This window comes from Gobio gobio, assembly GCF_949357685.1.
Source record: "Gobio gobio genome assembly, chromosome: 14".
Classification (NCBI taxonomy): domain Eukaryota; kingdom Metazoa; phylum Chordata; class Actinopteri; order Cypriniformes; family Gobionidae; genus Gobio; species Gobio gobio.
The window spans coordinates 33,561,817-33,588,731 of NC_137107.1; the positions used below are offsets into that span (position 1 = coordinate 33,561,817).

The following is a 26,915-nucleotide window of genomic DNA, read 5'->3' on the forward strand; positions in this document are numbered from 1 at the left end:
TAAACTCTGCAGGACAGTGGCCCTCCAGGAGCAGGATTGGACATCCCTGACATAAATCATAAGCAGTGTCATTTCACAGGCCCCGCCCACGAGTGTTGATGGACACTGCCGTATTAGCATAGACCCCGCCCTCAGAGAGCTGTACACAGTCCGCCATGTTTATTTCCTCGCCAGAGCATTAAAAGCAGCATTCAAGTAAGAAATGTGTTCTTAATAAAGCTACTAAAGTTATTCAGTCAAGAGCAGTGAGTGATTTTCTGTTGTTCTTCTGTTGTTTGATTCATATTAACATCAGATATAGCAGTAGGTACTGTATATTACACTGCTTTCACTTTAGTACACAGATCTAACATACATACGTGATTTCTTTACTGTCTGCGTGTGCACAGACATAATCAACTGTTTTCATGTGAACTTTGTGTGGTCACATTTGACAGTTTAATCGCAATAACACATGAAAGAGAACAAGTTTAGACTAGTTTAATAGCCTACTTACGGACGTGCCGACATCCCGCTCTCTGTGCGCATGCGTCGGGTGTGTGTGCTCAAGTTGAGAGTGATAAGGCTTTAAAACACATGCAGATGATAATATTTCATAATGGTGAAGAACTGCAATGTCACATGAGCGTGTCTGCGATAGAGATGACCAATCAAAACAAACAGATATCATGCTTCAGTTTTCATTCGCGTGTTCACGAGCTGTGAAGGCTCCGCCCTCTGTGCAGCTCATTTGCATTTAAAGGAGACACACAGAAAACAGCTCATTTTTCTCAAACCCAAAAATTGGCATTTTCAAAATGGTATATTAAGTGATCTGTTAGGTATTTTCACAAACACACTCTAGGGACACCTGAGACTTATATTAAATCTTGTGAAAAGGGGCATAATTGGTGCCCTTTAACTCACACCTAAACAGTGACACTTGTCGCCACCTACTGGTGTAACAATGTAGCATGCAGAAGGAATGAAAAAATCCCTACCACTAACACAGACTGACAGTCTGTCTAGAAATTGCAAACACAGACAGGCGGATTGACACAAACAGTGAAGAATTGCAGTGCACATGGGATATCAGAGCGATAAAAGGAACCTGCTAGATTTTGAGTGCAAGTTCCAGAAAAGTTTCATTTAAACATCTGGATCTCTTGGAATGTGTGAACGTTTGACATGCTGCAGAATGGCGCTGTCCATCTATTTACTCACCTACACCGACCTTCAGTCTAACAGTTTACAAAAAAAACGATCACCTATAAATCACGACCCATGACACAGCACCCTCGTTTTTCAAATCTTCAATAATTCATCAAGCGAGACGTAATGTAGAAATACACCATTTCATCATTTCTCCAGACCTGTGTCTGCGTGAGGCCATCACTTAGACGCCCGGTATGGGTTCGATTATCTATTTTTGTCAACATATATAATGAGTTAATGATTCTAACGCTCCCTGTGTGGCCACATTGCCATGGTTCAGGCTCCATTAGCCTAATTGACGTGGTCTCCTAGTGTTTTATCCTCAATATTTTGATAGTAAGGTAATATGGTGCGCTCTCTCTCTCCCTCTGCGTGCCTTCTGAGAGTCAGTCACAGATGAGGGCTGAAGCTGGCAGTTTTTAGAGGCTTGATTAAACACATTGAAAAGCTTTGACATGAGCTGTCAGAAGCAGACAGCACTGATTGAGCTCTAGCTAACTGATCCGCAATTAATGTTTAGCTGCTAGCGTAGCATCTACCATTTAACATGACTCCCAGCAGTCCCTAAGGTTTAGCAGACACTCGATAATTCACTTGTGTGATTTTTATCTAAGGGAATGCATTGTTTGTTGGTTTTTATCATGTTCGTTTTGCAGTGTAAATGAGATGATGCACTGGTTAAGAGAAGGGAAATTAACTAACGCACTTCAAGTGTTATATTCGGCGTACGTCAACTTTTTTGGAGGGGAGTTGTACCCTCAATAGTGCACAATTAATAAACAGAATATGATGTTTTAGCAGTAGCTCAAAAAAAAAAAAATTATGTTAATTTGAAACCAGCGCCATTGGTTATTTTCATATTTTCATGTCCTTCATATGTCCGCTTCATTCATTCATGAGAATCTCATTTGTATTTCTCATTAAGTCCTCGGCGTGGCTATTAGTGCGTGTCCAAGACATGTTTATCAAATCTTACGGATTGGCATCTATCTGGATAATTCAGTTTGAATCTCTTCCATGTACCAATTACATGATCAAGTCACTTCTGCGTTGATTAGATGGAGTATTACATACAACAGTGTGACGTTTTAGCCGCGTAGCATGTATGTATACATAGATTGCAGAGACATCTGCAAAATTGTTTGCATCTAGAAAGCATCAATTTCATTTTGAGATTATATTTGTATGCAAACATTTGATAAACATACACTATATTGCCGAAAGTTTTTGGACACCTGCCTTTACATGCACATGAGCTTTAATGACATCCTATTCTTAATCCGGAGGGTTTAATATGGAGTTGGCCCACCCTTTGCAGCTATAACAGCTTCAACTCTTCTGGGAAGGCTTTCCACAAGGTTTAGGAGTGTGTTTATGGGGATTTTTGACCATTCTTCTAGAAGTGCATTTGTGAGGTCATGCGCTGATGTTGGACGAGAAGGCCTGGCTTGCAGTCTCCGCTCTAATTCATCCCAAAGGTGTTCTATCGGGTTGAGGTCAGGACTCTGTGCAGGCCAGTCAAGTTCCTCCACACCAAACTCGCTCATCCATGTCTTTATGGACCTTGCTTTGTGCACTGATGCGCAGTCTTGTTGGAACAGGAAGGGGCCATCCCCAACCCATCCCCAAACTTTTCCCACAAAGTTGGGAGCATAAAATTGTCCAAAATGTCTTGGTATGCTGAAGCATTAAGAGTTCCTTTCACTGGAACTAAATGGCCACACCCAACCCCTGAAAAAACAACCCCATTTGATTTCCAATAGGCTGTGCAGGGCCACACTGTGGCGATGCAGTAATGCAGTAAACAATGTAGTAAACTAATTCAGTCTTTTTTCTCTCTTTGTCAGTGAATGGGGGGTGGTCATCCTGGACGGACTGGTCCGAGTGTAACGTCCGCTGTGGAAGAGGAGTTCAGAAGCGAACACGAACCTGCACCAACCCCGCTCCACTAAATGGAGGGGCTTTCTGTGAGGGAATGTCTGTTCAGAAGAGCACCTGCTCCTCTCCCTGCCCAGGTTAGAGACACAAAACAAGTATGCCAATGAGAATGTGATAAGAACTAGGTATCTCAAAAACAAATCTTTCTTTTACATTGTCCTCAATGTATACAACACAACCTGATTTGTAGACAAATCGAATTAGTCTTATAAGCCGGTTCTTTTGTTACTGTTGTGAATCGGTCTGCCGATTCACTCTCTTGCTGAATTGTTACTGAACTCGTTCACCGAAATATTAGGCATTACTCTTATTCAAATCTTATCAGAATGTAATGTATTTAAGAAATTGTAATACATATATATGTTCAAAAGTTTGCGGCCATTAAGATGTTTTAATTGTTTTTTGAAAGAAATATCGTATGCTCACTAAAGCTGTTTGATCAAAATACAAACAAAAAAGTTAAAAACTCAAATATTTTTGTGGATTTGTTTTTTTTTCAAGATTTATGATGAATAGAAACAGCATTTATTTAAAACAGAAATATGTTGTAGCATTATAAATGTTTTACTATGTTTAATTTAATTTATAATTGTATACATTTTTTTATTATTTAATGTGTACTTGCTGAATAAAAGCCTTAATTTCTTTCAAAAAAAATTTTAATTAAATAAATAAACTAAAAAACAAAAATATTTATATTTTAATTTCAATATTTAAAAGGAATTTATTTATTTATTTTAGTTCTGTTTCAGTAAATTAGTTTTAAGATAAAAAGATGCCTTTTTTAAAAAACATGCCTGATAAAAAAAAATTCCCTATATGATTTAAAGTGTATAATTATGAAGTCTGGTACTCATGTACTCATCAATACTGGTATATGTTTTTACAGTAGCTGCATTAAATGCACTCTTTTCTCTTCAGCTCTTTGTTCTTGAAAACCCAGAAGTGCATTTTGCCAGCAGATTCAACAGTTCAAGGCTGGTCAGTCAGGCTACGTGAACATGTCTCACTGCTATGGCTTGTTAATTAAACATGCTTTCTGAACAAATTGATAGCTAATCCATCTGTCTGGGAGGCTGCATATAAAGCACGAACAAGACAGTATGTGCTGCGTTTGAATTGACCTCAGTGACTGACGCCTCTCGAGTTTTACATTTGAAATGTGTCTACGTTCTGTTAATGTGGTGCTGTCATTCTCACAGATTTCCTGTTTACTGTCTAAAGCGAAATGCAGTGCTTCTCGTAGCGAACAAGAGAGATGGAGCGAGACAGATAAATGGGGATGAAAGAAATTCATAAAGACAAGTTAAAGAGAGCGTGTGTATGTGACAGAGATGTGGCACTAAGAGAAAATCTGGATTACCAAATTCCATACATTTACAGAAAGAGAAACCTGATGGATGGAGTGAGAGAGAGGCGCAGAAGAAGAGAGTTATCAGTCGCCGGGTCCTCAAGAGCTCTTATGCTGACTAAATTTATGGTTTCATTGGAAGCACCAAACACATGGGAAACACTAGTCATGTTGGGGGAAAAGTTATCTGAGGAGGGCACCAGTCGATCTGCCACGGAAAAATTTAATCTCGCTCTCCAGCCCAGCTCAATCCCGGTATCCCACTCAACAGACACACAAAAACAGCATTTGCATTTAGATTAGCCGCAGAGGAAACACCAGCAGCCCATGGAGTCGTTAGGGTAAAGGGGAAAGCCTGATGGAACAAGACAAAAGTAAATTGTCTTTTGCTTTTGTCAGAGACAAACCATGAGCGGGAAAATCCTGGAAGTATAGGAACACCACCTGCAGAGAGAGGAACAAAATGAGTGACCATTCTGAGAGAAAGTTTGTATCAGATACACAAGATTGTTCTGAGAGGAAGTATGAATTCCAGTTTTTTAGTTGCAAACTGTGCATATTAAACTTTTTTGTACGCTTATGAAAATGTTTAAATTTGTGTTTGTGTTTGTGTGTGTGTGTGTGTGTGTGTGTGTGTGTGTGTGTGTGTGTGACAGTGGATGGTGGCTGGTCCGAGTGGACTATGTGGTCTGTGTGTAGTTCTGAATGTGAGAGGCAACGCACTAGAGAGTGTACAGACCCAGAGCCAAAACATGGTGGCAGACTGTGTGATGGAGCTGCCCTAGACACGGACAACTGCACCGGAGACCTCTGCATTCAAGGTGGGTAATTGTCACAATCATTGTTGCCATCATCATCATCATCATCATCATCATCATCATCATCATAATCATTACTATCATCTCTATAATTTTCACCACTCCTTTCACCACCAAATTGTGCAACATTTAGAACTGAATTGAAAAAGCTTTATAAATCCTAAATGTAATTTGGAAATTCAATTGAAGTCAAAAAAGGATGCAGAATTGCAGTTTGAATTTAAATTTGAAAAAGTAGAAAAGTAGAATTATATATACAGTATATGGGTGGGTGTGTGGGTTCGTGGATAGATAGATAGATAGATAGATAGATAGATAGATAGATAGATAGATAGATAGATAGATAGATAGATAGATAGATAGATAGATAGATAGATAGATAGATAGATAGATAGATAGATAGATAGATAGATAGATAGATAGATAGATAGATAGATAGATAGATAGATAGATAGATAGATAGATAGATAGATAGATAGATAGATAGATAGATAGATAGATAGATAGATAGATAGATAGATAGATAGTAGGGATGCAACAATACAGTTAGTCCATGGTTCAATACATACCTCGGTTTTTAACCACGGTTTTCGGTTCGGTTCGGTTCGGTTCTGATGGCTTGTCAAATCAGTTTTTTGCTATTCTATTTTAAGCGACAGGAACAGCAAGAGGTTAAGGAGAAAAAAGACTATTTTTTCATTGCAATACTCTTTCTTTATTTTACTTAAAAGAATTGAAAAACCTTACTTAAACTTAAAACTTTACTTAAAAAAAAACCTTGTACACATTCCTAGTGTATTGTATAATATAAAAAATATATATGTAAAGACTTACACTGGCAGCTCAGAGCTGTACAGCATTTAAGTATGAAATTGAATGAATAAATGTAAAAATAAAACACTACATAGACTTCACTATAAAATATACACTGATGCTACTGTCTTAGTTTTTCAGTCAAGAGCAGTGAGTGGTTTTCTCTTTGTCTTTTGTTGTTGTATTAACATTAAATGGATAGTTCACTCAAAAATGAGAAATGAATACAGGTTTGGAACAATATTAGAGTGAGTAAATAATGACATAATTTTATAGGTGAACTGTCCCTTTAAGGACCGCGTGACTACTGTGCTGTTGTCAATGTAAGACCTGCGTGCATCTACTACAGACACGCGCCGATTTTACTTTCACTTTAGACATAACTGACTGTGTTTATGTAAACCTTGTGTGTATTTGACAGTATTAGCACAGTAAGACGACTTAGTCCAGTAATCACGTGTTTGACAAGCGTCAAAACCGCGCATAGTGGTGTTCTGTCGATTTGTCCTACCTTGTCAGATTTTGCTACCTCCCATTAAAACAGTAGGTAGCACAATTCGACAGCAAAAAATGCTACCTATCAGATTGTGCTACAAGAATCATATTAATGTGATTTGCTTTATTAATATCCATTAATATCCACACCCATGGGCGTCGGAAGCAAAAAAAATGTGGGTGGGTCCTCAGAATTTTTTTACTGGAATAGATGGCAATTACATTAAAGGGTTAGTTCACCCAAAAATGAAAATTCTGTCATTAATTACTCACCCTTATGTCGTTCGACACCCGTAAGACCTCCGTTCATATTCGGAACACAAATGAAGATATTTTTGTTGAAAGCTGATGGCTGAGAAAGGCTTCAGATAGGCCTCCATTGGCATTCAGTACACTTACACTCCCAAGACCGATAAAAGGCACTAAAAATGTCGTTACAAAGTCCATCTCACCACAGTGACTCTACAATAATCTTCCGATGCGACGACAATAGTTTTTGTGCGCAAAAAAAATCAAAATAACACCTTTTTCCAACTTGTTGTTATACTGCCTTCCGTGTGTGCCTCCACGACGCATGCGCGAGAATATGACGCAGATCCGGCGTTCGGACAGATGACCCAGAAGCGATTTGTTTACGAGCAGAGGAAGACGCGCGTGTCTAAGCTGTTGGATTCTACATTGATCGTGCTTTAGGTCTCGGCGTAGTGCTCAAAATGGGGCTTTAGTGTGTATTTCATGGATTCCCGAACCCCGGCACTACGTCATATTCTCGCGCATGCGTCGTGGAGGCACACGCGGAAGGCAATAACAAGCTGGATAAAGGTGTTATTTTGATTTTTTTTTGCGCACAAAAACTATTGTCGTCGCATCGTAAGATTATTGTAGAGTCACTGTGGTGAGATGGCCTTTGTAACGACATTTTAAGTGCCTTTTATCGGTCTTGGGAGTATAAGTGTACTGAATGCCAATGGAGGCCTATCTGAAGCCTTTCTCAGCCATCAGCTTTCAACAAAAATATCTTCATTTGTGTTCCGAATATGAACGGAGGTCTTACGGGTGTCGAACGACATAAGGGTGAGTAATTAATTACAGAATTTTCATTTTTGGGTGAACTAACCCTTTAAGTACAAATATACAGCTTTACTTGGTAAACGTATAGGTCGGAAAGACAAAATTACGTAAATCGCCATATCATTGAGAGCGATAGTAGTGTAGGGGTAAGACGCACGGCATCTAGTTTTGACATAAATCGACCCGCGGTTCAAGTCCTGCTTTCGCCGAAATTAATCTTCTCCGTTTTCCCATCACATATCAAATCGGAAAGGCATTTATTTTCAATACAAATTAAGAAAATATTAGAAAAGTGGAAATAAAGCGTCTAATATGTGTTTAATAATAAGTGTTTATCGATTAGGGGTAGGTAAACAGACATGTGCTGAATGTCAGAGACGATAAAAGTGAGTGGGTCCAATATCATTGATCGTAAAAAGTGGGTGGGTCTTGTCCCACCCATATACAATGGTTCCGACGCCCGTGTCCACACCTATCCCTACCCTAAACCTACCCTTAAAATGTAAATATAAAAAATAAAAATAAAAAATATTGATGTGGGCATGGGCAGTAAGCCTTGGTAGGACAATCTGACGGGTAGGATGAAATGTCAGGACACCGGCAAGGCTTTAAAACGCATAGATAGATAGATAGATAGATAGATAGATAGATAGATAGATAGATAGATAGATAGATAGATAGATAGATAGATAGATAGATAGATAGATAGATAGATAGATAGATAGATAGATAGATAGATAGATAGATAGATAGATAGATAGATAGATAGATAGATAGATAGATAGATAGATAGATAGATAGATAGATAGATAGATAGATAGATAGATAGATAGATAGATAGATAGATAGATAGATAGATAGATAGATAGATAGATAGATAGATAGATAGATAGATAGATAGATAGATAGATAGATAGATAGATAGATAGATAGATAGATAGATAGATAGATAGATAGATAGATAGATAGATAGATAGATAGATAGATAGATAGATAGATAGATAGATAGATAGATAGATAGATAGATAGATAGATAGATAGATAGATAGATAGATAGATAGATAGATAGATTAACAAATTAAAATCCACTTGTTGTGTTAAAAAATTAAAATCCACTTGTGGTGTTGCCAATTCAAATCATATTTGAATTCTTGCCCAACCTTGATCATCATCATCGCCGGTCATCTCCATTATCACCATCACCATCATCATCTTCAGTGATTTCATCATCATCATCGTCATCATCATCACCACCAAACCAAACTAGACTGAAATGATTAAAACAGGAAAAAAAGGTTTTTCATTTTGCCTTGAAGCATTAATGAAAAGACATACAGATGGTGTAATGCTTTGTACATTACATGACGCCGTGTGTGGTGGTAAAATGTTTAAAGAGGCTCAATATGCTCCTGATTTTCTGTTATAACTCCTCCAACTTCCTCAGTGCAACACAGACATAGAGAAGAGCAGTAAAAAAATCATCTCACTTTTGTTTAGATCAGTGGAGACAAGTGCTCTGTGAAAGGCTGTCAGCGCCTGAATGAAACCAGTCAGTCAAACCCTCAGACGAGCAGCACTTGACAGGCCGTTTTGTAATTCCTTGGGAGAGGCAGACATCTTCTGTTTTAATCCTCCTCGCTCATCATCCTGACAGTTCTTTAATCAATCTTTCCTGCCTCCATCCCCCCGAGGGAGGAGGGTGTACACCTCGCCATCCTCTGCAGATGAGTTTAAAGCCCAACGGTGATAGACATCCCTATCAGAGACCAATTTCCTACACCTAATACGGACAAACACAACACAGCACACTAATGCACACACACACCTTCTTTCTGTATGAACGTGGTAATTTTGTGTAAAAGATTTGACAGTGATTCCAGATTACATGCCTGTCATTGACCATCATACATATGTAAATCTTTGTTTAGACAGTTTGATTCAGTGTCGTTTGTTATTTACCTCCTACATAATTCACCAAATGCGTTTTTTGAAAGAGCTTGGAGGATTTCGGAGGCTTCTTCTCACTCTCCGCAATGGCGCAACTTTGATCAGATCATGCATCATCACACTAAATGGGCTTTTTATATCCTCAACGGATCCTTGCAACTTAAAAACATGCCTGTGTGTGCATGAGCATCTGAAAATTGCAGCATTTGTGCGTCTCATAGCATGTTATACGTGTCTGTTTCTGCAGACAGGAAGCTGCTCCATGATGTGAAAGTTCCACAAGGTGAGACACTGACTCTTCAACTTTCATCTGTGTTTCTTTGCTTTTTCGCTTTGATTTTTTAAAAAAATTCATTTACATGCATTGCATTACTTTTGAATATGCTCACAGGCATATGAAGCATGATGTAATAACGCCACATTGCATCACAATCATCCATCTTAATATTGTCGTTCTGTTCATCTTGCCTGTATAATTAACCCCTTTTACTGTTATCATCATTCTGAGTCACGCATGACAAACAATCTAATTGCAACCTTTACATAAGCTCATTTCCACACTGACATTGTTCAACATTGGGTTGTCCTGTCAATTATGTTTCCAATGAATCATCCAGTACGCCATTCGAAACAACCTGGAAAACCAGTTATGTCTGTGACATTTTGTAGACGGCTTTCAGAGTGCTGACTCAATGACTGAAACGGTGCCACATTAACTCGACAATGACGCACCACAAAGATTAAACGTCTTTGACAGGTTTTCGCTTGAGGAATGTCAGTGTCCCCGTCATGTTTATAACATTACCAAACAAAACTCGGTAAACTTAACCCAGTTACTTAAAGGGTTAGTTCACCCAAAAATGAAAATTAGCCCATGATTGACTCACCCTCAAGTCATCCTAGCTGTATATGACATTCTTCTTTCAGACGAATACAATCAGAGTTATATTCAAAAATGTCCTGGCTCTTCCAAGTTTTATAATGGCAGTGAATGGCTGTTACTGTTTTGAAGTCCATAAAAGTGCATCTACCCATCATAAAAGTGCTCCACACGGCTCCAGGGGGTTAATAAAGGCCTTCTGAAGCAAAGCCATGCGTTTGTGTAAGAAAAACGAGCGTGGACGAACGTGGAAGCGCAGAGGGTACAGCAAAACAAAACTTGGTTCTCGCCAGAACTAGCATAGTCTCGCCAGAGCGCCCTACGTCATATGCTGGAAAGCCAGTCTCTCGTGAAAGAAGTTAAAGATTACAGTTTGTAACGTTTTAAATATGGATATTTTTCTTACACAAACCCATCGCTTCAGAAGACCTTTATCCTCTGGAGTCTGAGCTCTTTTGGGGCCCTTTAGAAGTTTTGACATGCTCTGACATTTGTGTTTTTTCAGTTGCTTATAAACACATTAATGGCAAAAGTGTAATTACACTGTATTCAGCACAAACTGGGCTTCCATAATATGGGAGCAACATGTATGTACATGCTTGAATTTTTGAGAGAAAAATGTTTGTGCACGGTTTTTGAAAAAGCTGTTTTAAAATTAAGGCCTCAAAACACACAATAGATATGTCTTCACAAGACTTTTGAATAATGTGTGTATTTGCCGAGAGTTTTTGCTTCAAACTGATGTGAGAACCATTGAGCCTACTGATTCACATAAAACAATACACTGATTCAAAATTTGTAAGATAGTTTTTCTTCACAAAGCCCGTATGCGAGGAGGCGTGATATCTAATGAATAAGGATGAGATAACACCTGAGATAACAAAAGAACAAAATAGACCGCACAATGAGCTGCATAATGAGCTGCATAATGAATGAGCTTCAGGTACTTATATGACTGAGAGCAGCAGAACAAAGGACAATATATTGTACGTATCTAGTAAATGCATCTTGATTTAAGAATGTTTAAATATTTAGACTAGAAACAAGACAAAAATTACTAAGAGCATTTTTTCTACATTTTTTTACCATTTTTGTTTTGTTTTTGAAAGTAGTCTCATGCAAAAAAAATTTATAATAAATAATTAAAATTAAGATACAATTTATACAAAACGAAATTCACTTTAAAGAAACCAATTAACTTTCTACAAAACAAAAAAAAATCCCTTTCTACAAAACAAACTCAATATTAACTCGATAAAACAAACTTTGATATTAAATTTAAAAAATAACATTAGGCTATAATATTAAAACATCAATATGAAGAAAAATATGTTTGACTGGTACTATATTTAAAGCATCTGAGCAGACATTTGTGAATAAAAGCTTTATTGCTATGACGGGCTCTTTTACAATAAACACGTTATAATCTGTCCAAAACAAGCCAAATAAATCTTGTCTAAACAGTCTTGCGTGTATGACATGCAGCAGGATTCATATTAAAACGGTCTTTTTGTGTTTAATATTCACAGATGCTAACAGAATAAACTTAACAGAATAAAGCTTACCTTACAATCAGCCCTTGCTTTAAGAAATGAACAGCTTTTCATGAGGTTTCTTCATGTGCTTTTCTTCTCAACGCGTGTCAAAACGATGTAGCTGAAGTAGGCTATAGCAGTACTTGATGTGCTTGTATGAGTTGATGTGTGGGCGTCGACTCTGGATCGCCTCATCTTTGAATCTCAATAGAGCGTGTGCTGCGTGGGCGTGGTCGCTTTAGCGCATAATGAACTGTCTCGCGAAAGACTGACATCTATCACTTTTCAACCAGATTACATAAACACAGCATATTTGTTTTCGATTTGGTTTACATTGTTTAAAACCTGTCATTTCAGCATTTCTTTAGACATATGTCTCATGTTTGTGAGACAAGTATTCACTAAGCTAGAGGTCCTTTTCTGAAGACTATCTGAATGAATGTCTTTGAGAGAGAGGCTGCAGATCGCGCATCATGTTTGTTTTCTTTATTTTGCAAAGAGCAAAACATTTTGTTTTTATTGTGACTGTACACAAAAAAAAATAGAAACTGAGATTTTAATGATGTATAACACTTGCTTGAATGATAAAAAACGACAGTTATTTGATTTTCTTTGGCACTGATAAGAAAAAAAGAGAGCCGATCGCGCCGGCGCGACCACTGACTCGAGAGGGTTAACCCCCTGGAGCCGTGTGGAGCACTTTTATAATGGATATATATGCACTTTTATGGACAAAACAGAAACAGCCATTCACTGCCATTATAAAACTTGGAAGAGCCAGGACCTTTTTTAATATAACTAAATATAAGAAGAATGTTATATACATTCATGGGCTCATTTCCCTTTAACCCAATGTAAATCATGGGCTAATTTCCCTTTCCAACCCTCCAACCCTAATCAAACACACCTTCCTGTGATTTTCTAGTGATCCTGAATACCTTGATTAGCTTGCTCAGGTGTGTTTGATCAGGGTTGGAGCTAAACTCTGCAGGACAGTGGCCCTCCAGGACCGAGTTTGAGGAACCCTGCTTTAACATTTAAAAGTTTGGTGTTGGTACAATTCTTTAAATGTTTTTGGAAGACCGCTATTATTGCAATTGACAGTAACTGTTTTCTATTTGAATATATTATGTGATGTAATTTATTCTTGTGAGGGCAAAGCTGAATTACTCCAGTCTTCAGTGTCACATGATACTTCAGAAATCATTCTAATATGCTGATTTGATTAGTATGCCCCGCCCACACTTCCTGTTTCAGTGCAGGAAAGAAAACTCTAACTCCAGATAACCAGAGAAAGAGAGGGTAACAGAGCAAAGGAAAGGGAAAATGAAAAGAAAAGGCGGCAAAAGGGAGCAAATACCCAAACACAAGTGCAAAAGAGATTCATTAGCCTGCCAAACTTTTCCAGAGCTCCCAATTAACCTGCTCTGTTTGCTGTTAGTGCAGCTCCACATGTTTCTGGCTAATGTTTTCATAGCCGCAGGCTTTGTCTGATGTTCCCTACCCGTCTGGAGGCTTTTGAATGCTCAGGAACGACATGCTAGCGTTTCTTTGTTCTGTCTGTTGTTCATAGAGTCCTGGTTGAATTGTTTGCACAAAGGAGTCAGCAGATAGGGCCTAATCACTACAGATGAGATAATATAATGAGCCGCGTTGTTACGAAATCCCTGTGGAAGGTTTGCGGTTTTTGCTTTTGCCAGATTCGCTGCGTGTGTTCGTGTTGAGAGTCAGGTGTGCGGTTGAGGGCTGATTGTAATCGCCCATCGCTAGAGAACTTTCATTAGTGTTGGAGGTGTCTGGGAAAGTGGGAGCATTAGAGAGACTGAGAGAGAAGGATCGACTTCTGTGATGAATGTGCTTTATGTTTTATGTCATTTGTTTGCTGTGTTTTGTGGCTGTGTCACATCTGTCTACATCAAAATGAGATCCCTGAGCTGTTCGAGGGAAATTTGAGCAAATAAACAAATGCCTTTATATAATCGTTTTAAAAGAACCACTGCCATTGCTTAGTCATTTTGTATTTCTCTTCAAAATCTTTTTCTCTTCTTCTAGCTGATATGGAGAGCAATAACGATGTGGCGCTCTACTCCGGTCTGGCTGCGGGGGTAGTTACCGTCGTCGTGCTGGTTATCGCTGTAACGCTGTACCGGCGGAATCAGAGCGAGTATGGTGTTGATGTCATCGACTCGTCTGCGCTGACCGGAGGATTTCAGTCCTTCAGCTTCAAAAGTGCCAGGCAAGGTGAGCGGAAAAAATAATGTCAAATTGATCCAACTTTATGTATGACTCATGACATAATTACAGTGTTTGCGAGGTAGAACTGTGAAAGAACTCTGATTACTTTCTTCTTTGTATTTTCTCCACATTTCCCTACAGTTAATTCAGCTTGAACTGTTTAACCTGCAAACTCCATTCAAATGTTCAAGTTTTGAATTATGTGTTTTTTGTATATACATATATATACATACACACCGATCAGGCATAACATTGTGCTCTGATTATCTCTTCATCACGGCACCTGTTGGTGGGTGGGATATATTAGGCAGCAAGTGAACATTTTGTCCTCAAAGTTGATGTGTTAGAAGCAGGAAAAATTGGCAAGCATAAGGATTTGAGCGAGTTTGACAAGGGCCAAATTGTGATGGCTAGATGACTGGGTCAGAGCATCTCCAAAACTGCAGCTCTTGTGGGGTGTTCCCAGTCTTCAGTGGTCAGTATCTATCAAAAGTGGTCCAAGGAAAGAACAGTGGTGAACTGGTCATTGATGCACGTGGGGAGTGAAGGCTGGCCTAAGGTCTAAGGTCCTATAAGTCTAAGGTCCCATCCACACAGAGACGTGTTTTGCTGTAGAGGTAAAAATATTTTACCCTATCAGCGTTTCGTCCACACGGATCCAGCGTTTTGGGAACATGAATCCGATATTTTTTGAAACCGGGCGATGTCATCACACCACGTCCCACGTGGTAAAGACTAGAAAGGGATAAGCCTACAACTACACGCACTGAGCATGCGCACATCAATATTGCGTCATTTAATTACTGTATGTGCATTATTGTAAGGGTAGGTTTAGGGTTGGTGTAGGTGTAGGTGTAGGCATTAATAAAACATAATCTGGTAAGTAGCTCATTTATTTATTGGTATTTTATTGTGAGATTTTGCCTCACTTCCTACCATTGCTGTACCCCTACTAGCCACAACTCTTCTTCTCCGTTTTTAGTGTATTTCTGTGGCAGAATTACAGAGCCACACACTGGCCTGGCATGTATACTACATAGTTTTGAGTCGTTTTCAGTGCTCTCGTGTGTACGCGGATATTTCTTGAAACGAGGGGAAAAAAAAGATTGGATAGGGAAAGCTCTGGCTTCGTGTGGACGGGGCCTAAAATGAGAATTTTTAAAGAGAAATGTCAGAGGATTTCGATATAAGGGAAGAGGAGCTTAAGTTTGTTGCCCAGCCCAATTTGTTGAATAGCAATGCTATTTTTTTAATATAACTCCTATTGTGTTAGTCTGAAGGAAGATACAGAAAGTTATATACACTTAGGATGGCTTGAGGGTGAGTAAATCATGGGATAATTAAAATTTTTGGGTGAACTATCCCTTTAAATGCGGTTGTCTCTCCTGAAACTCTGCAGTGTATATGTGGACGTTTGTCCTCTTTGCAGCATGAAAAATAAAACTTTTATTCAAATTGAGAATAGATTATATACAGAAAGTGAGCAAAGAATGCTCTTTCACTTCAGAGCGCTTCAGAGCACAGGAGCGCGGTAAAAACACTTCAGTTGTAGCACGCAAACGCTGCTGTGCTAAACGCTGTAAAACGACGTTGTAATTAGAAACATTTGACAGTCTTCGGACTACAGAGCGTGAACACATATAAGCACGGGACCGCATGAAAACAGCTGCCTATCAGTGGGTCCCGAATTGAGGGATAGACTCTTGGCTATTGGACCCACAGTCTATTGATTCCCGACCCGCACCACAAATGACAATGTAAATATTATTCCACCTGTTACATTAAGGAATCTGACCCATATCCTTCAAAATATCTTATTTTGTGTTCAGCAGAAGAAAGAAACAACTTGAGGGTGAGTAAATTATCATGTTTTGGGTGAACAATCCCTTTAAGCACCTCCTTTCACTGAACATTTACTAAAATTTAAGAGTTTCAGACCTTATTTTGTATCCTTTGTTTTCCATTTACCTGGGTGAGGAAAAAAAGATTGATTGCCTTGACAAAAAGATGATTTTTTTTTCCCCCTTCTACAAACTTCTTGTAGAACATTCTCTCACTTTACTCTTGTCTCCTTGCGTCTCTGCTCTAAACCAGAGCTGGAGGGAGTTAGTTGATTTACTTTCCATGTCTCTCTTCTCCGCTCCTTTGGCCCATCTGACGCCCCCAGAAAAAGAGATTGATGTTGATGGAGGGGTGCAGAGAGCAGAGCACTAGTTCTCTCTTGCTTGTCTGTTCAGTAATAGGGCCTGTTCACAGTGCTATCACTCTCCTCGGCCCACTAAACACCACCATCACTACAGACACGCAAACACACATGCGTATCACCAGATGTCTCGACAGGAAGTTTCATAGTGCTCATCGAGGAGCTAAACACAGTGAGGTAATAGATGCCACAGTTTACCCGTCAAGTGCTTAAAAACATCAATGAAATGATGGATGGATAAAAATGGAAAAAAGGATAGATGGATGTAGGGCGCGTAGGAACGATCTAAAAAAGTGGCGGAAGATACGTTATAAACCATATCAGTCTGGCTCATGAATATTACATAACAGTAGCCATAACTGATTTGCTGAAACCCAATAATGGATAGATGAATGGAAATGAATTAAAATGTGCTAGTTGATGCAGTTCACTTTAAATACATCTGAAATATTTGCCCAGAGATCTTATCACTATGGAAATCTTGACTCATTCGCTGATGCTACGACTCCACAAAACTGTTGAAATATCATTGCAATAATGATGTTGCCTAGGCGACAGATATTTGACAGCGCTGCCAATACACATACAGCAGCGAACGACTTTGATAGACACTCATATCAGGCAAGACAACTGTTGTCATGGAGCTCGGAACCTTTAGCCTTGCGTGACAACTCGCACACATTTAGATTTTGAATAGATCTGGCAAAGGAGAGGTTTCAAGTGCAAGCTGCCGTCTATCCTCCTGGGCCTCAGTCCAATCTGTGAAAGAGAAAATGAGTCCCTCTCACACCTCTTTTCGCCACCTCTCTTAGGGAAGTGCTCTCGTTCAGCCATTGCTTTTCGATGAATAAAACAGATTGAGGGGTGTCTGTGTGAGTGTGATGCGTTTTCGTGATCTGTCAAAGCTCTCAGCAGAGCTCATAATGAAACAAGTGGGATCACTTCACACTGATGTAACAGCTGGTTCTAATAATCGAAAGATTGTTGTTGCATTTGTCTTGATAGTTGAGTTTGAAAACTGGAGACATTCAGTTCCATCATAATTCATCATTTTAAGAAATGTTTTTGACTCAATTTTATGCTAAGAGTTTTATAAGGGCTACACATCAAGGTTTGGCTGGTTACCATGATCCGGTGAGACCCTGCTGGTAGACCGCCCACCATCTGGAAATCACTGAAAGCATCTGTCTCTTCTTGCAAAATAGTGTGTATGTGTGTGTAATTATCAACATGTATTATTCATATTTCACTACTATTTTAAATTTTTTATATATATATATATATATATATATATATATATATAATGTATACACACACACACACACAGTATATTTAGCTAGATACACAGTATTAGGTTGCAAGTCTACTATATGACTGTGTCTATGATTGTCTAATTTTTATTTTATTTTTTATAATAGTGAAACATTAATAATACCGGTCAAAAAAATGTGAAAACAATTTTTAATGCTTTTAAAAGAAGTCTCTTATGCTCATCAAGCCTGAATTTATTTAATGAAAAATACAGAACAAATCGTCTCGGTTACGTATGTAACCCTCGTTCCCTGAAGGAGGGAACGGAGACGTACATCGGAACTGACCGACGAATTGGGATCTGTTTTCAGAGACCGACCTACTTCGAGTAATTAAAAACGAGCCAATAAACATTGGCATGCGATCACGCATTCCACGCACCGCCCCGCGTTGCGGGTATAAATAAGGAAGTGGAAGTGCCGCATACCGTTTTCAACTGAGGAGCCGAGATAAGTGGCTCGGGCCTTCAGCTGAAGCACAGCACCTGGCGACGGGACGTACGTCTCCGTTCCCTCCTTCAGGGAACGAGGGTTACATACGTAACCGAGACGTTCCCTTTCAGTCGGTCACGTTCGACGTACGTCGGAACTGACCGATGAATTGGGATCCCTACCAACACGCCAGGAGGCTGGCCCTTCCAGCGTCCTGCCTGAGCTCGCTGGACCACTCCTATGTTAGAGTGGGAGTCAGGGCCCCGGGCAGGGAAGGACAGTCACTGCTGTTCCTGCAAGACCCACTCAGCGTGACTATTGGATAACGCTGGGAAAGCGTGCCCGTCTCGGGAGATGGTACGCTGCGGACCACATTCTTCAATGGAAGGAGAGGTGGAATACACATAAGGACTAACCTAACAGGGTAGTGCAACAAATTGCAGTTTCTGGGGTGGACCCAACCTGGTTCCAGGGGGGGGAAGAACACAGCCAGAGACGACAGAGGAAGCTCTGTCGAGGGAAAGACACGGGGCTAGCCGAGTACGGTAGCTGGTACCGTGGAAAATACACATATGGGGTAGCCTAGAGGGGACCGCAACATATGGAACCCAGCCTACACACACGTTCCACAAGCATACGGGTGCAAGCCTGGCATCAGACGGCCGCCACGTCTGACACCGGAGGGGTGACGGAGGAACTCACAGGGTTAGCCGATTTTCGGGGAACATGACTGGAGCAAATAGACGCACGTATCCGGCCCAGAGGGCGAGAGTGGCGTATGCAAGCCGACACTTAGAATGGGCACTTAGCGCTGCTGGCCACTGGGGGCGAGAATGCGGGAAGATACCGGCTCTACACGGAGGCTATAAAATCTAGCGAACGTGTTAGGTGTCGCCCAGCCCGCAGCTCTACATATATCTGTCAGCGAGGCGCCTTGAGCCAGCGCCCAGGAAGAAGCAACACTCCTTGTTGAGTGTGCTCGCAACCCGAACGGGCAAGGTACGTCTTGGGACCGGTAAGCCAAGACAATGGCATCCACTATCCAGTGGCCCAACCTCTGCTTGGAGACAGCCTTTCCCTTCTGCTGGCCTCCGTAACAGATGAAGAGCTGCTGTGAGGATCTGAAGCTCTGAGTCCGGTCAACGTAAGCGCGAAGAGCGCGGACGGGACATAACAAATCTAGGGCTAGGTCTGCCTCCTCCGAAGGCAGCGCTTGCAGATTCACCACCTGGTCCCAAAAGGGAGTGGTAGGAACCTTGGGCACGTATCCAGGCCGGGGTCTCAGGACAACGTGAGAGTTGGCCGGCCCGAATTCTAGGCACGATTCGTCGACCGAGAGTGCATGCAGGTCCCCTACCCTCTTGATTGAAGCCAATGCAATCAGGAGAACTGTCTTCATGGACAGGATTTTTAGCTCAACAGACTGCAAAGGCTCAAATGGGGGACCCTGAAGTGCTCTGAGCACCAGGGCTAAGTCCCAAGAGGGTATCGAGGTAGAACGAGGAGGATTTAGTTTCCTCGCACCTCTGAGGAACCTGACGATTAAGTCGTGCTTACCTAAGGATTTACCATCTACTGCATCGTGATACGCCGCTATAGCTGCGACGTACACTTTGAGGGTGGAGGGAGACAGCCTTCGATCCAACCCATCCTGCAGGAAGGAAAGCACAACGTTAAACGAACACTTTCGGGGGTCTTCCCGGCGGGAAGAGCACCACTCGACGAACAGGTTCCACTTCAGAGAGTAGAGGCGCCTCGTAGAGGGGGCTCTAGCTGAAGCGATGGTGTCTACCACTGCTTGTGGTAGGCCACCTAGAACCTCCGCGTCCCGTCCAGGGACCAGACATGGAGATTCCAGAGGTCTGGACGCGGGTGCCATAGAGTGCCCCGCCCCTGAGAAAGCAGGTCCTTCCTCAGGGGGATCGGCCAGGGAGGGGCTGTCGCGAGGAGTGTGAGTCCCGGGAACCAGGTCCGGTTGGGCCAGTAGGGCGCAACTAACAAGACCTGCTCCTCGTCCTCCCTGACCTTGCACAGTGTCTGTGCGAGAAGGCTCACTGGGGGGAACGCATACTTGCGTAGGTCCCGGGGCCAGCTGTGCACCAGTGCATCTATGCCTAAGGTACCTCCGGTCAGGGAGTAGTACCACTGGCAATGGGTCGAGTCGTGGAGACAGTAAGGAGTAACTAGGACCCGGTACTGACCGCTCTGCCACGCCCATCTCGGGACTCGTCGTGCAACCAGCGTTGAATCGGTCTCATATGAAGCAATCCGAGCAGCGTTACCGCGGCTGCAGATGCCATATGCCCCAGGAGCCTCTGAAATAATTTCAGTGGGACAGTTGTCCTGCCTTTGAACATATTCAAGCAGTTCAACACTGACCGGACGCGCTCTGGAGTGAGGCACGCTGTCCGGCTGACCGAATCCAGCTCCATACCGAGATAAGAGATCCTCTGCGCGGGGCAGAGTTTGCTCTTCTCTCGGTTGACCCGAAGTCCCAACAGGCTGAGGTGACTGAGCACCATGTCCCTGTGTTCGCACAACTGCTCCTGAGACTGGGCGAGTATGAGCCAGTCGTCGAGATAGTTGAGTAAGTGAACCCCGCTTTCTCTGAGCAGAACAATGGCTGCCTCGACGACCTTCGTGAAGACGCGAGGCGACAGGGACAGCCCGAAGGGCAAGACTTTGTACTGATATGCCCTCCCCTCGAACGCAAAGTGCAGGAACGGTCTGTGTCGAGGAAGGATAGAGACATGAAAGTACGCGTCCTTCAGGTCGATCTTGGGGACGGATGCATTGGAAAATACGTTTCTGCGTTAACATTTTGAACGGAAGCTTGTGCAGGCCCGATTCAGAATGCGCAGGTCCAAGATTGGCCTTAACCCACCCCCTTTCTTGGGTACAATGAAGTAGGGGCTGTAGAACCCCGACCTCATATCGGCAGGAGGAACCGGCTCGACCGCGCTCTTCGCCAGCAGGACATCGATCTCGGACCGCAAGACATGGGCATCGCTGCTCCGCACGGAGGTGAAGAGGATGCCCCTGTACTTGGGAGGCCGGCATGCGAATTGAATCGCATAGCCGAGTCTGATGGTACGGATGAGCCAGCAAGACGGCCTGGGGAGACCTAGCCAGGCCCCCAGAGACCGAACTAGCGGGATCAACGGCACCACAGACGTACCCGGGGTGAGGCAGCGAGGTGGAGTATTCAGACCCGACTCGGGAGGCCCGGAGGCGGCCCGGAGTGTTGTCTGAATACTCCAGATGGGGCAGAGAGTGGGTGAGAAGGCCCGGGGGCGTCCTCGGTGCCCACTCTGCTGCCCCCTGCCGAGGGGTGAGAGGGACGGAAAGGAGTGGCAAGGCCCGGGGGCGTCACGCACTGCCAACCTGTCCCTCTCGGGGCTCAGGGAGGGAGGAAACTGCTCTTTTATTGAGAATGTGGGTACCGCTGGACCCCGGAGGGCCAGCGGCAGGATGTTCTGTGTACCGGTCTGGACATCCCCCCCCCGGTCCTCCTCCGGGGGGGGGGGGGGGGGGGTGCGGACACCACCTCCCCTGGAGAAGCTCCTCTTCTCCCTGGGCTCCCCGTGTCAGGGCCGCTTGCCCTTGCGCTTGCCTGCCGACTTAGCCGGCCCCCGACACGGGTTGGGCGGCACCCTTACGGCCGGCACCCTGCTTCCCCGATGGTGAAGGCTGCTGCTTGGGTTTAGCAGGGGCGGAGGCGGCCGCAGGCGGACGCCCTCGGCGACGAGCAGGCGGAGGTGCAGCCGGCGACTGGGTGGAGGCAGCAGCAGGTCGCCGGGGCAGGATGTTCTTGATGGCCTCCGCCTGCTTCTGTGCCACCGAGAACTGCTGGGCGAAGCTCTCGATGGCGTCGCCGAAGAGGCCGGCCTGGCAGACAGGGGCATTGAGGAACCGCACCTTGTCGGTCTCACGCATATCCGCCAGGTTCAGCCATAGGTGGCGTTCCTGGACCACCAGAGTGGACATCGCCCGACCCAGGGTGCGTGCGGCAACTTTCGTCGCCCGGAGGGCGAGGTCCGTTGCGGTACGCAGTTCCTGCATAACCCCTGGGTCGGAACTACCCTTGTGCAATTCCTTGAGCGCTTTGGCCTGGTAGACCTGCAGGAGCGCCATGGCATGCAGAGAAGACGCGGCTTCTCCACAGGCTGTGTGGGTCTTGCCCGTTAGGCTGGACGAGAACCTACACGCCCGGGAGGGGAGACGTGGATGGCCCCGCCAGTCGGAGCCGGTCTTAGGACACAGTTGCATCGCAACCGACCGTTCCACTGGAGGGACCTCCACGTAACCCTTAGCCGCGCCTCCATCGAGGGTAGTGAGGACGGAGGAACTCGCTGATCGTGAACGAGCGCTGTAGGGCGCCGTCCACAACTTCGTGAGCTCCTGATGCACTTCCGGAAAGAAAGGCACTGGGGCGGGGCGCTGAGAACCAGCACGGGCCGTCCCGAGATACCAATCGTCCAGCCGCGAGGGTTCGGGACATGGTGGAGGGTTCCACTCGAGCCCGACACTCGCGGCGGCCCGGGAAAGCATAGCCATGAGCTCTGGATCAGACTCGGGCAACGGTGCCACACCCGAAGGGGGCAACGCAGCCGAATCCTCATCTCCAGAGTCCATTAGCTCGTCCCCCGATGCAGCTATCGATAACATGTCCTCAGCAGGAGCCCCGAAAGAAACGGGCGGCCCCCCATGGGAAGGACCACCGCGATCTTCCGGGAACTGCGCCGGCGCAGCGGAGGGGGGAGGGGCCCGAGCAGCCTGTTGACTGAGCGGGGGTGCCCTGACCGTCACCCTCAGATCTCCACCAAAGGCATCAGCCAAAGTAGCAGCCCTCTGCTTTGCAGCGGGAGGACCACTAGATCGGGGGATGCGCAATGGGACTCCACCCCTTTTGAGGTATTGGAGCCTAGACCGTAGCACTGCGATGGTCATGTTCGTGCAGTGCGAACATGAGTCATCCACGAAAGCCGCCTCTGCGTGCTGAACGCCCAAACACGAGAGACAGCGATCGTGTCCGTCAACTGGGGACAGAAACCGACGGCATCCAGAAACACACGGTTTGAATGACATCTTGAAAAAGACGCAGGGTCAAACCGTGTTGCTCTTTTAGTGACAGAGAGAGAGAGAAAACCGCTCCGTCAGTGCCGAGGCACGCAGGGGAAATGGCCGCGGCTCACAGCAGTTCAAAGGTGCAAGCCCGCTGTGAGCACTCAGAGAAAAAAAAAAAGCCCAGCAAGCCGTGAGAACAGCTGTTCGTCCTTTTCTTCCTGGTCGCGACCACCGCTGCAGGGCACCGTCACACCAACACTGGAACACTGGAAGCAGGTAAAGATCTTCTCTCGACTCGTTTGTAGAAAAAAACTCTTCGTAGGAACACAAAGATTACTGCAATGCTCGGCTCCGAAGTTGAAAGCGGTATGCGGCACTTCCACTTCCTTATTTATACCCGCAACGCGGGGCGGTGCGTGGAATGCGTGATCGCATGCCAATGTTTATTGGCTCGTTTTTAATTACTTGAAGTAGGTCGGTCTCTGAAAACAGATCCCAATTCGTCGGTCAGTTCCGACGTACGTCGAACATGACCGACTGAAAGGGAACAGTAATTATTATGAAATATTATTACAATATAAAATAATGGTTCCCATTCAGTCGGTCACGTTCGACGTACGTCGGACGTACCAACGAATTGGGATCACTTCAGGGAGCCCCTATCAGCTTCGAGATATAGAGAACAGGCCAATGGGCCATTGGCGTGCGAGATTTGCATCTCGCGCTCCGCCCCGCGCCGCGGGTATAAACAGGAAGCGAGAGCGAATGCACGCTGTCATTCACTTCGGAGCCGAACGGCGTTGATGAAGCAAGACTGCTTTTCTAAAAGAGAGCCTATCTGCAAGAGAGATGCTCCAGAGAACGAAAAGGACGCTCTGTGTTGGCGAAAAGGCACAATCAGCGCGACCGCATGTTCACCGCTGCATCAGCATAACAAACTGCTGTTCTCACAGCAACTGTCGGTTTGGTGAGGGTGTTTGTTTCAGTGAGTGCACCACAGGACTGCACTTACCACCTGTGTGTTGCCGCGGTCTTCCCCTGGGTGCTTCAGCACTGTTTAAAGAGCGGTTCCTCACAAAAGAGCAACACGGGTGTGACACTGCGTCTTTTTCAAGACGTCATTACACTTGTGCGTTTCTGGATGCGGTTGTTTCCTGTCCTGACGGCCACGATCCCTCTCGCATAAACATGTTGAGACTGTGTCGTGGGTGATCCATGTTCTCTCAGGGGAACGGGATCACGTCGACGCGCTGGTCATCTCACCTTCCGCGTGAGGGTTTGAGTGTTCAGCACGCCATGTGCCGTCTGGCTGCCGGGTGACAGCGCGGGTTGCCACGGCAACTCTGCGCGCGTCACTCTGCGCCTCCGATGCGCGGTCGAGACTATGATGCCTCAAACGGGGTTGAGTCCCTTCGCTTATACCCCGATCTAGTCTCTTTTCTGGTGCACCAGAGGGGGGACTATTTTGGCTGATAAGCCTGGGTGGCCTGAGGATTACAGTGAGGCTTCCCCACCGCGTACATCTCTGTGGGCCCCTCACTCCTCTATCGCATCGCAAGCATGTTGAGACTGTGTTCGTGGGTGTCGTCTGCGCGCTGTTCGTCTTGCCTTTTTCATAAGGGCTTGAGTGTTCAGCGAGCCGTGTGCCGTCTCACGGCCACGCCCACTGTCTCACGTGTCTGCTGGTAGCTTACAGATGGGATTGCTGGTCCTTGAAAGGGGACCTAGCGTTTCATTTGGGGCTCTAGCAGAGGACAGATGTCAATCGCTGTATCGGAGAGAGGGCTGTTATGTGTTGAAAATGAAGATGATGCTGAGATTCCCACCGTAATAGTGGGCGCTCGTGCTGAATCAGATTCATACTTGACAGCCATGCTTTCCCGGATGGCTGAGGCATAGTGCAACGCGTAAATCGCCTTGCCTGCCCCTTGCCTTTTTTCGGATGTGCATTGGAAGGCTTTGGCATTGTGGAACTATTGGTGCCAAAATATGGAACACCAATAGGGCCATAATCTGTATAAAGTTTTCCTCTCTCTCACTACCCTCATCGGTGGGGTGGCAGTGCCACTGGCAGGCCACCTCCGCCCTGCTTAGTGCACAAGGGTAGTTCTGAGCCGAGGTGGAGCTGCGCACAGACGATGTCCACCCTGGTCCAGAAACACAATTGACCCGGATTTGGTCTGGAACTGTTCTTCCCCGGAGGAGGGCCGGGTGGAAAACCATTAGTAATTCTGTTCCGCCACTGATGTTAATAACAGCCAGTGGTACCCAAAAAAAAAAAAAAAAAGAGCAGTTTCAATACCTCTGGGTCTCGGGAGTTCAGGAATGGCAGCGTGTGACGCTACAGAGCCTCGCCGCTTTCATTCCCCTCCCCACAAGAGGGCGAGAATGGCAGTGTGTGACGCTACAAAGCCTCGCCACTCTCATTCCCCTCTTCTCAGCGGTGCGTGGACAACAGTGCGCGACGCTATGCCTCGCCACTCTTGTTCCCCGCTGAGGAAGGAGGTGAGGCAGACCGTGCGCAACGCCACAAAGCCTTGCCACGCTCAGCCCCTCCTTCATTTGGGAGCGTGCTTGGCGGTGGTCGACGCTCCCATGCCTCGCCACCCTCAGACGCCTCTCCCTTCGCCAGCAGGGGGCGCCAGCTGTGGGAACGCACTCAAGCGGCCTCCCCACACTCGCACGCCCCCTCCGCGGACGCAGGTAAGTGTTGCACAGCACACTCAGATCCCACTTCGGGCCGCTCCATGCCGTCCGAGTCGGATCCCTGCATTCCGCATCGCTGCCCCGCTGCGGGTACGTCTGTGGTTAATCCCCTTGCTCGGTGTCTGGAAGCCTGGCTAGAGCTTCCCAGCCCGTCTCGGGGCCATACCATCAGACTCGGCTATGCGATTCAGTTCGCCAGGCGTCCCCCTAAGTTTGGGGGCGTTCACTTCCCAGTAGCGAAGGAGAACTTCGCTACTGGGAAGTGTCTGGCTTCCAGACACCGAGCAAGGGGATTAACCACAGACGTACCCGCAGCGGGGCAGCGACGCGGAATGCAGGGATCCGACTCGGACGGCATGGAGCGGCCCGAAGTGGGATCTGAGTGTGCTGTCTGGGATCTGAGTGTCGTCGAGGTAGTTGAGAATGCGAACACCATGCTCTCTCATGGGGGCAATGGCCACCTCCGCAACCTTCGTAAAGACGCGGGCGACAGGGACAGGCCGAAGGGCAAGACGCGGTACTGACATGCCCGTCCCTCGAACGCGAAGCGCAGAAAGGGCCGGTCGAGGGGAAACGAGAATGAAAGTACGCGTCCTTCAGGTCGATCGCTGCAAACCAATCTTGGGGACGGACGCACCTGAAGATGTGCTTCTGCGTTAGCATTCTGAACGGCAGCCTGTGAAGGGACTGGTCCCCGTGCTCCGGGCGGAAATCGCAGTCCTACTGGCGAAGGACGCGATGGAGCCGGTCCCTCCAGCCGATATGAGGTCCGGGTTCTACAGCCCGTACTTCATTGTACCCAAGAAAGGCGGCGGGTTATGGCCGGTCTTGGACCTGCGATTCTTGAACCAGTCCCTTCACAGGCTGCCGTTCAGAATGCTAACGCAGAAGCACATCTTCCGGTGCGTCCGTCCCCAAGA

At 45.1% G+C, this 26,915-nt stretch overlaps 1 protein-coding gene across 3 annotated transcripts in view; it reads left to right on the forward strand.

Moving 5' to 3' along the window:
• The window catches only part of unc5da (unc-5 netrin receptor Da), a 308,148-nt gene that overhangs the window by 240,613 nt on the left and 40,620 nt on the right, over positions 1-26,915 (forward strand). For all 3 annotated transcript variants that reach the window (XM_079835311.1, XM_079835312.1, XM_079835313.1), the window contains exons 6-9: positions 3,042-3,209; positions 5,140-5,304; positions 9,875-9,910; positions 14,095-14,283. In XM_079835311.1, coding sequence (XP_079691437.1) covers positions 3,042-3,209; positions 5,140-5,304; positions 9,875-9,910; positions 14,095-14,283 — 558 coding nt within the window. The remainder of the gene's footprint in view (positions 1-3,041; positions 3,210-5,139; positions 5,305-9,874; positions 9,911-14,094; positions 14,284-26,915) is intronic.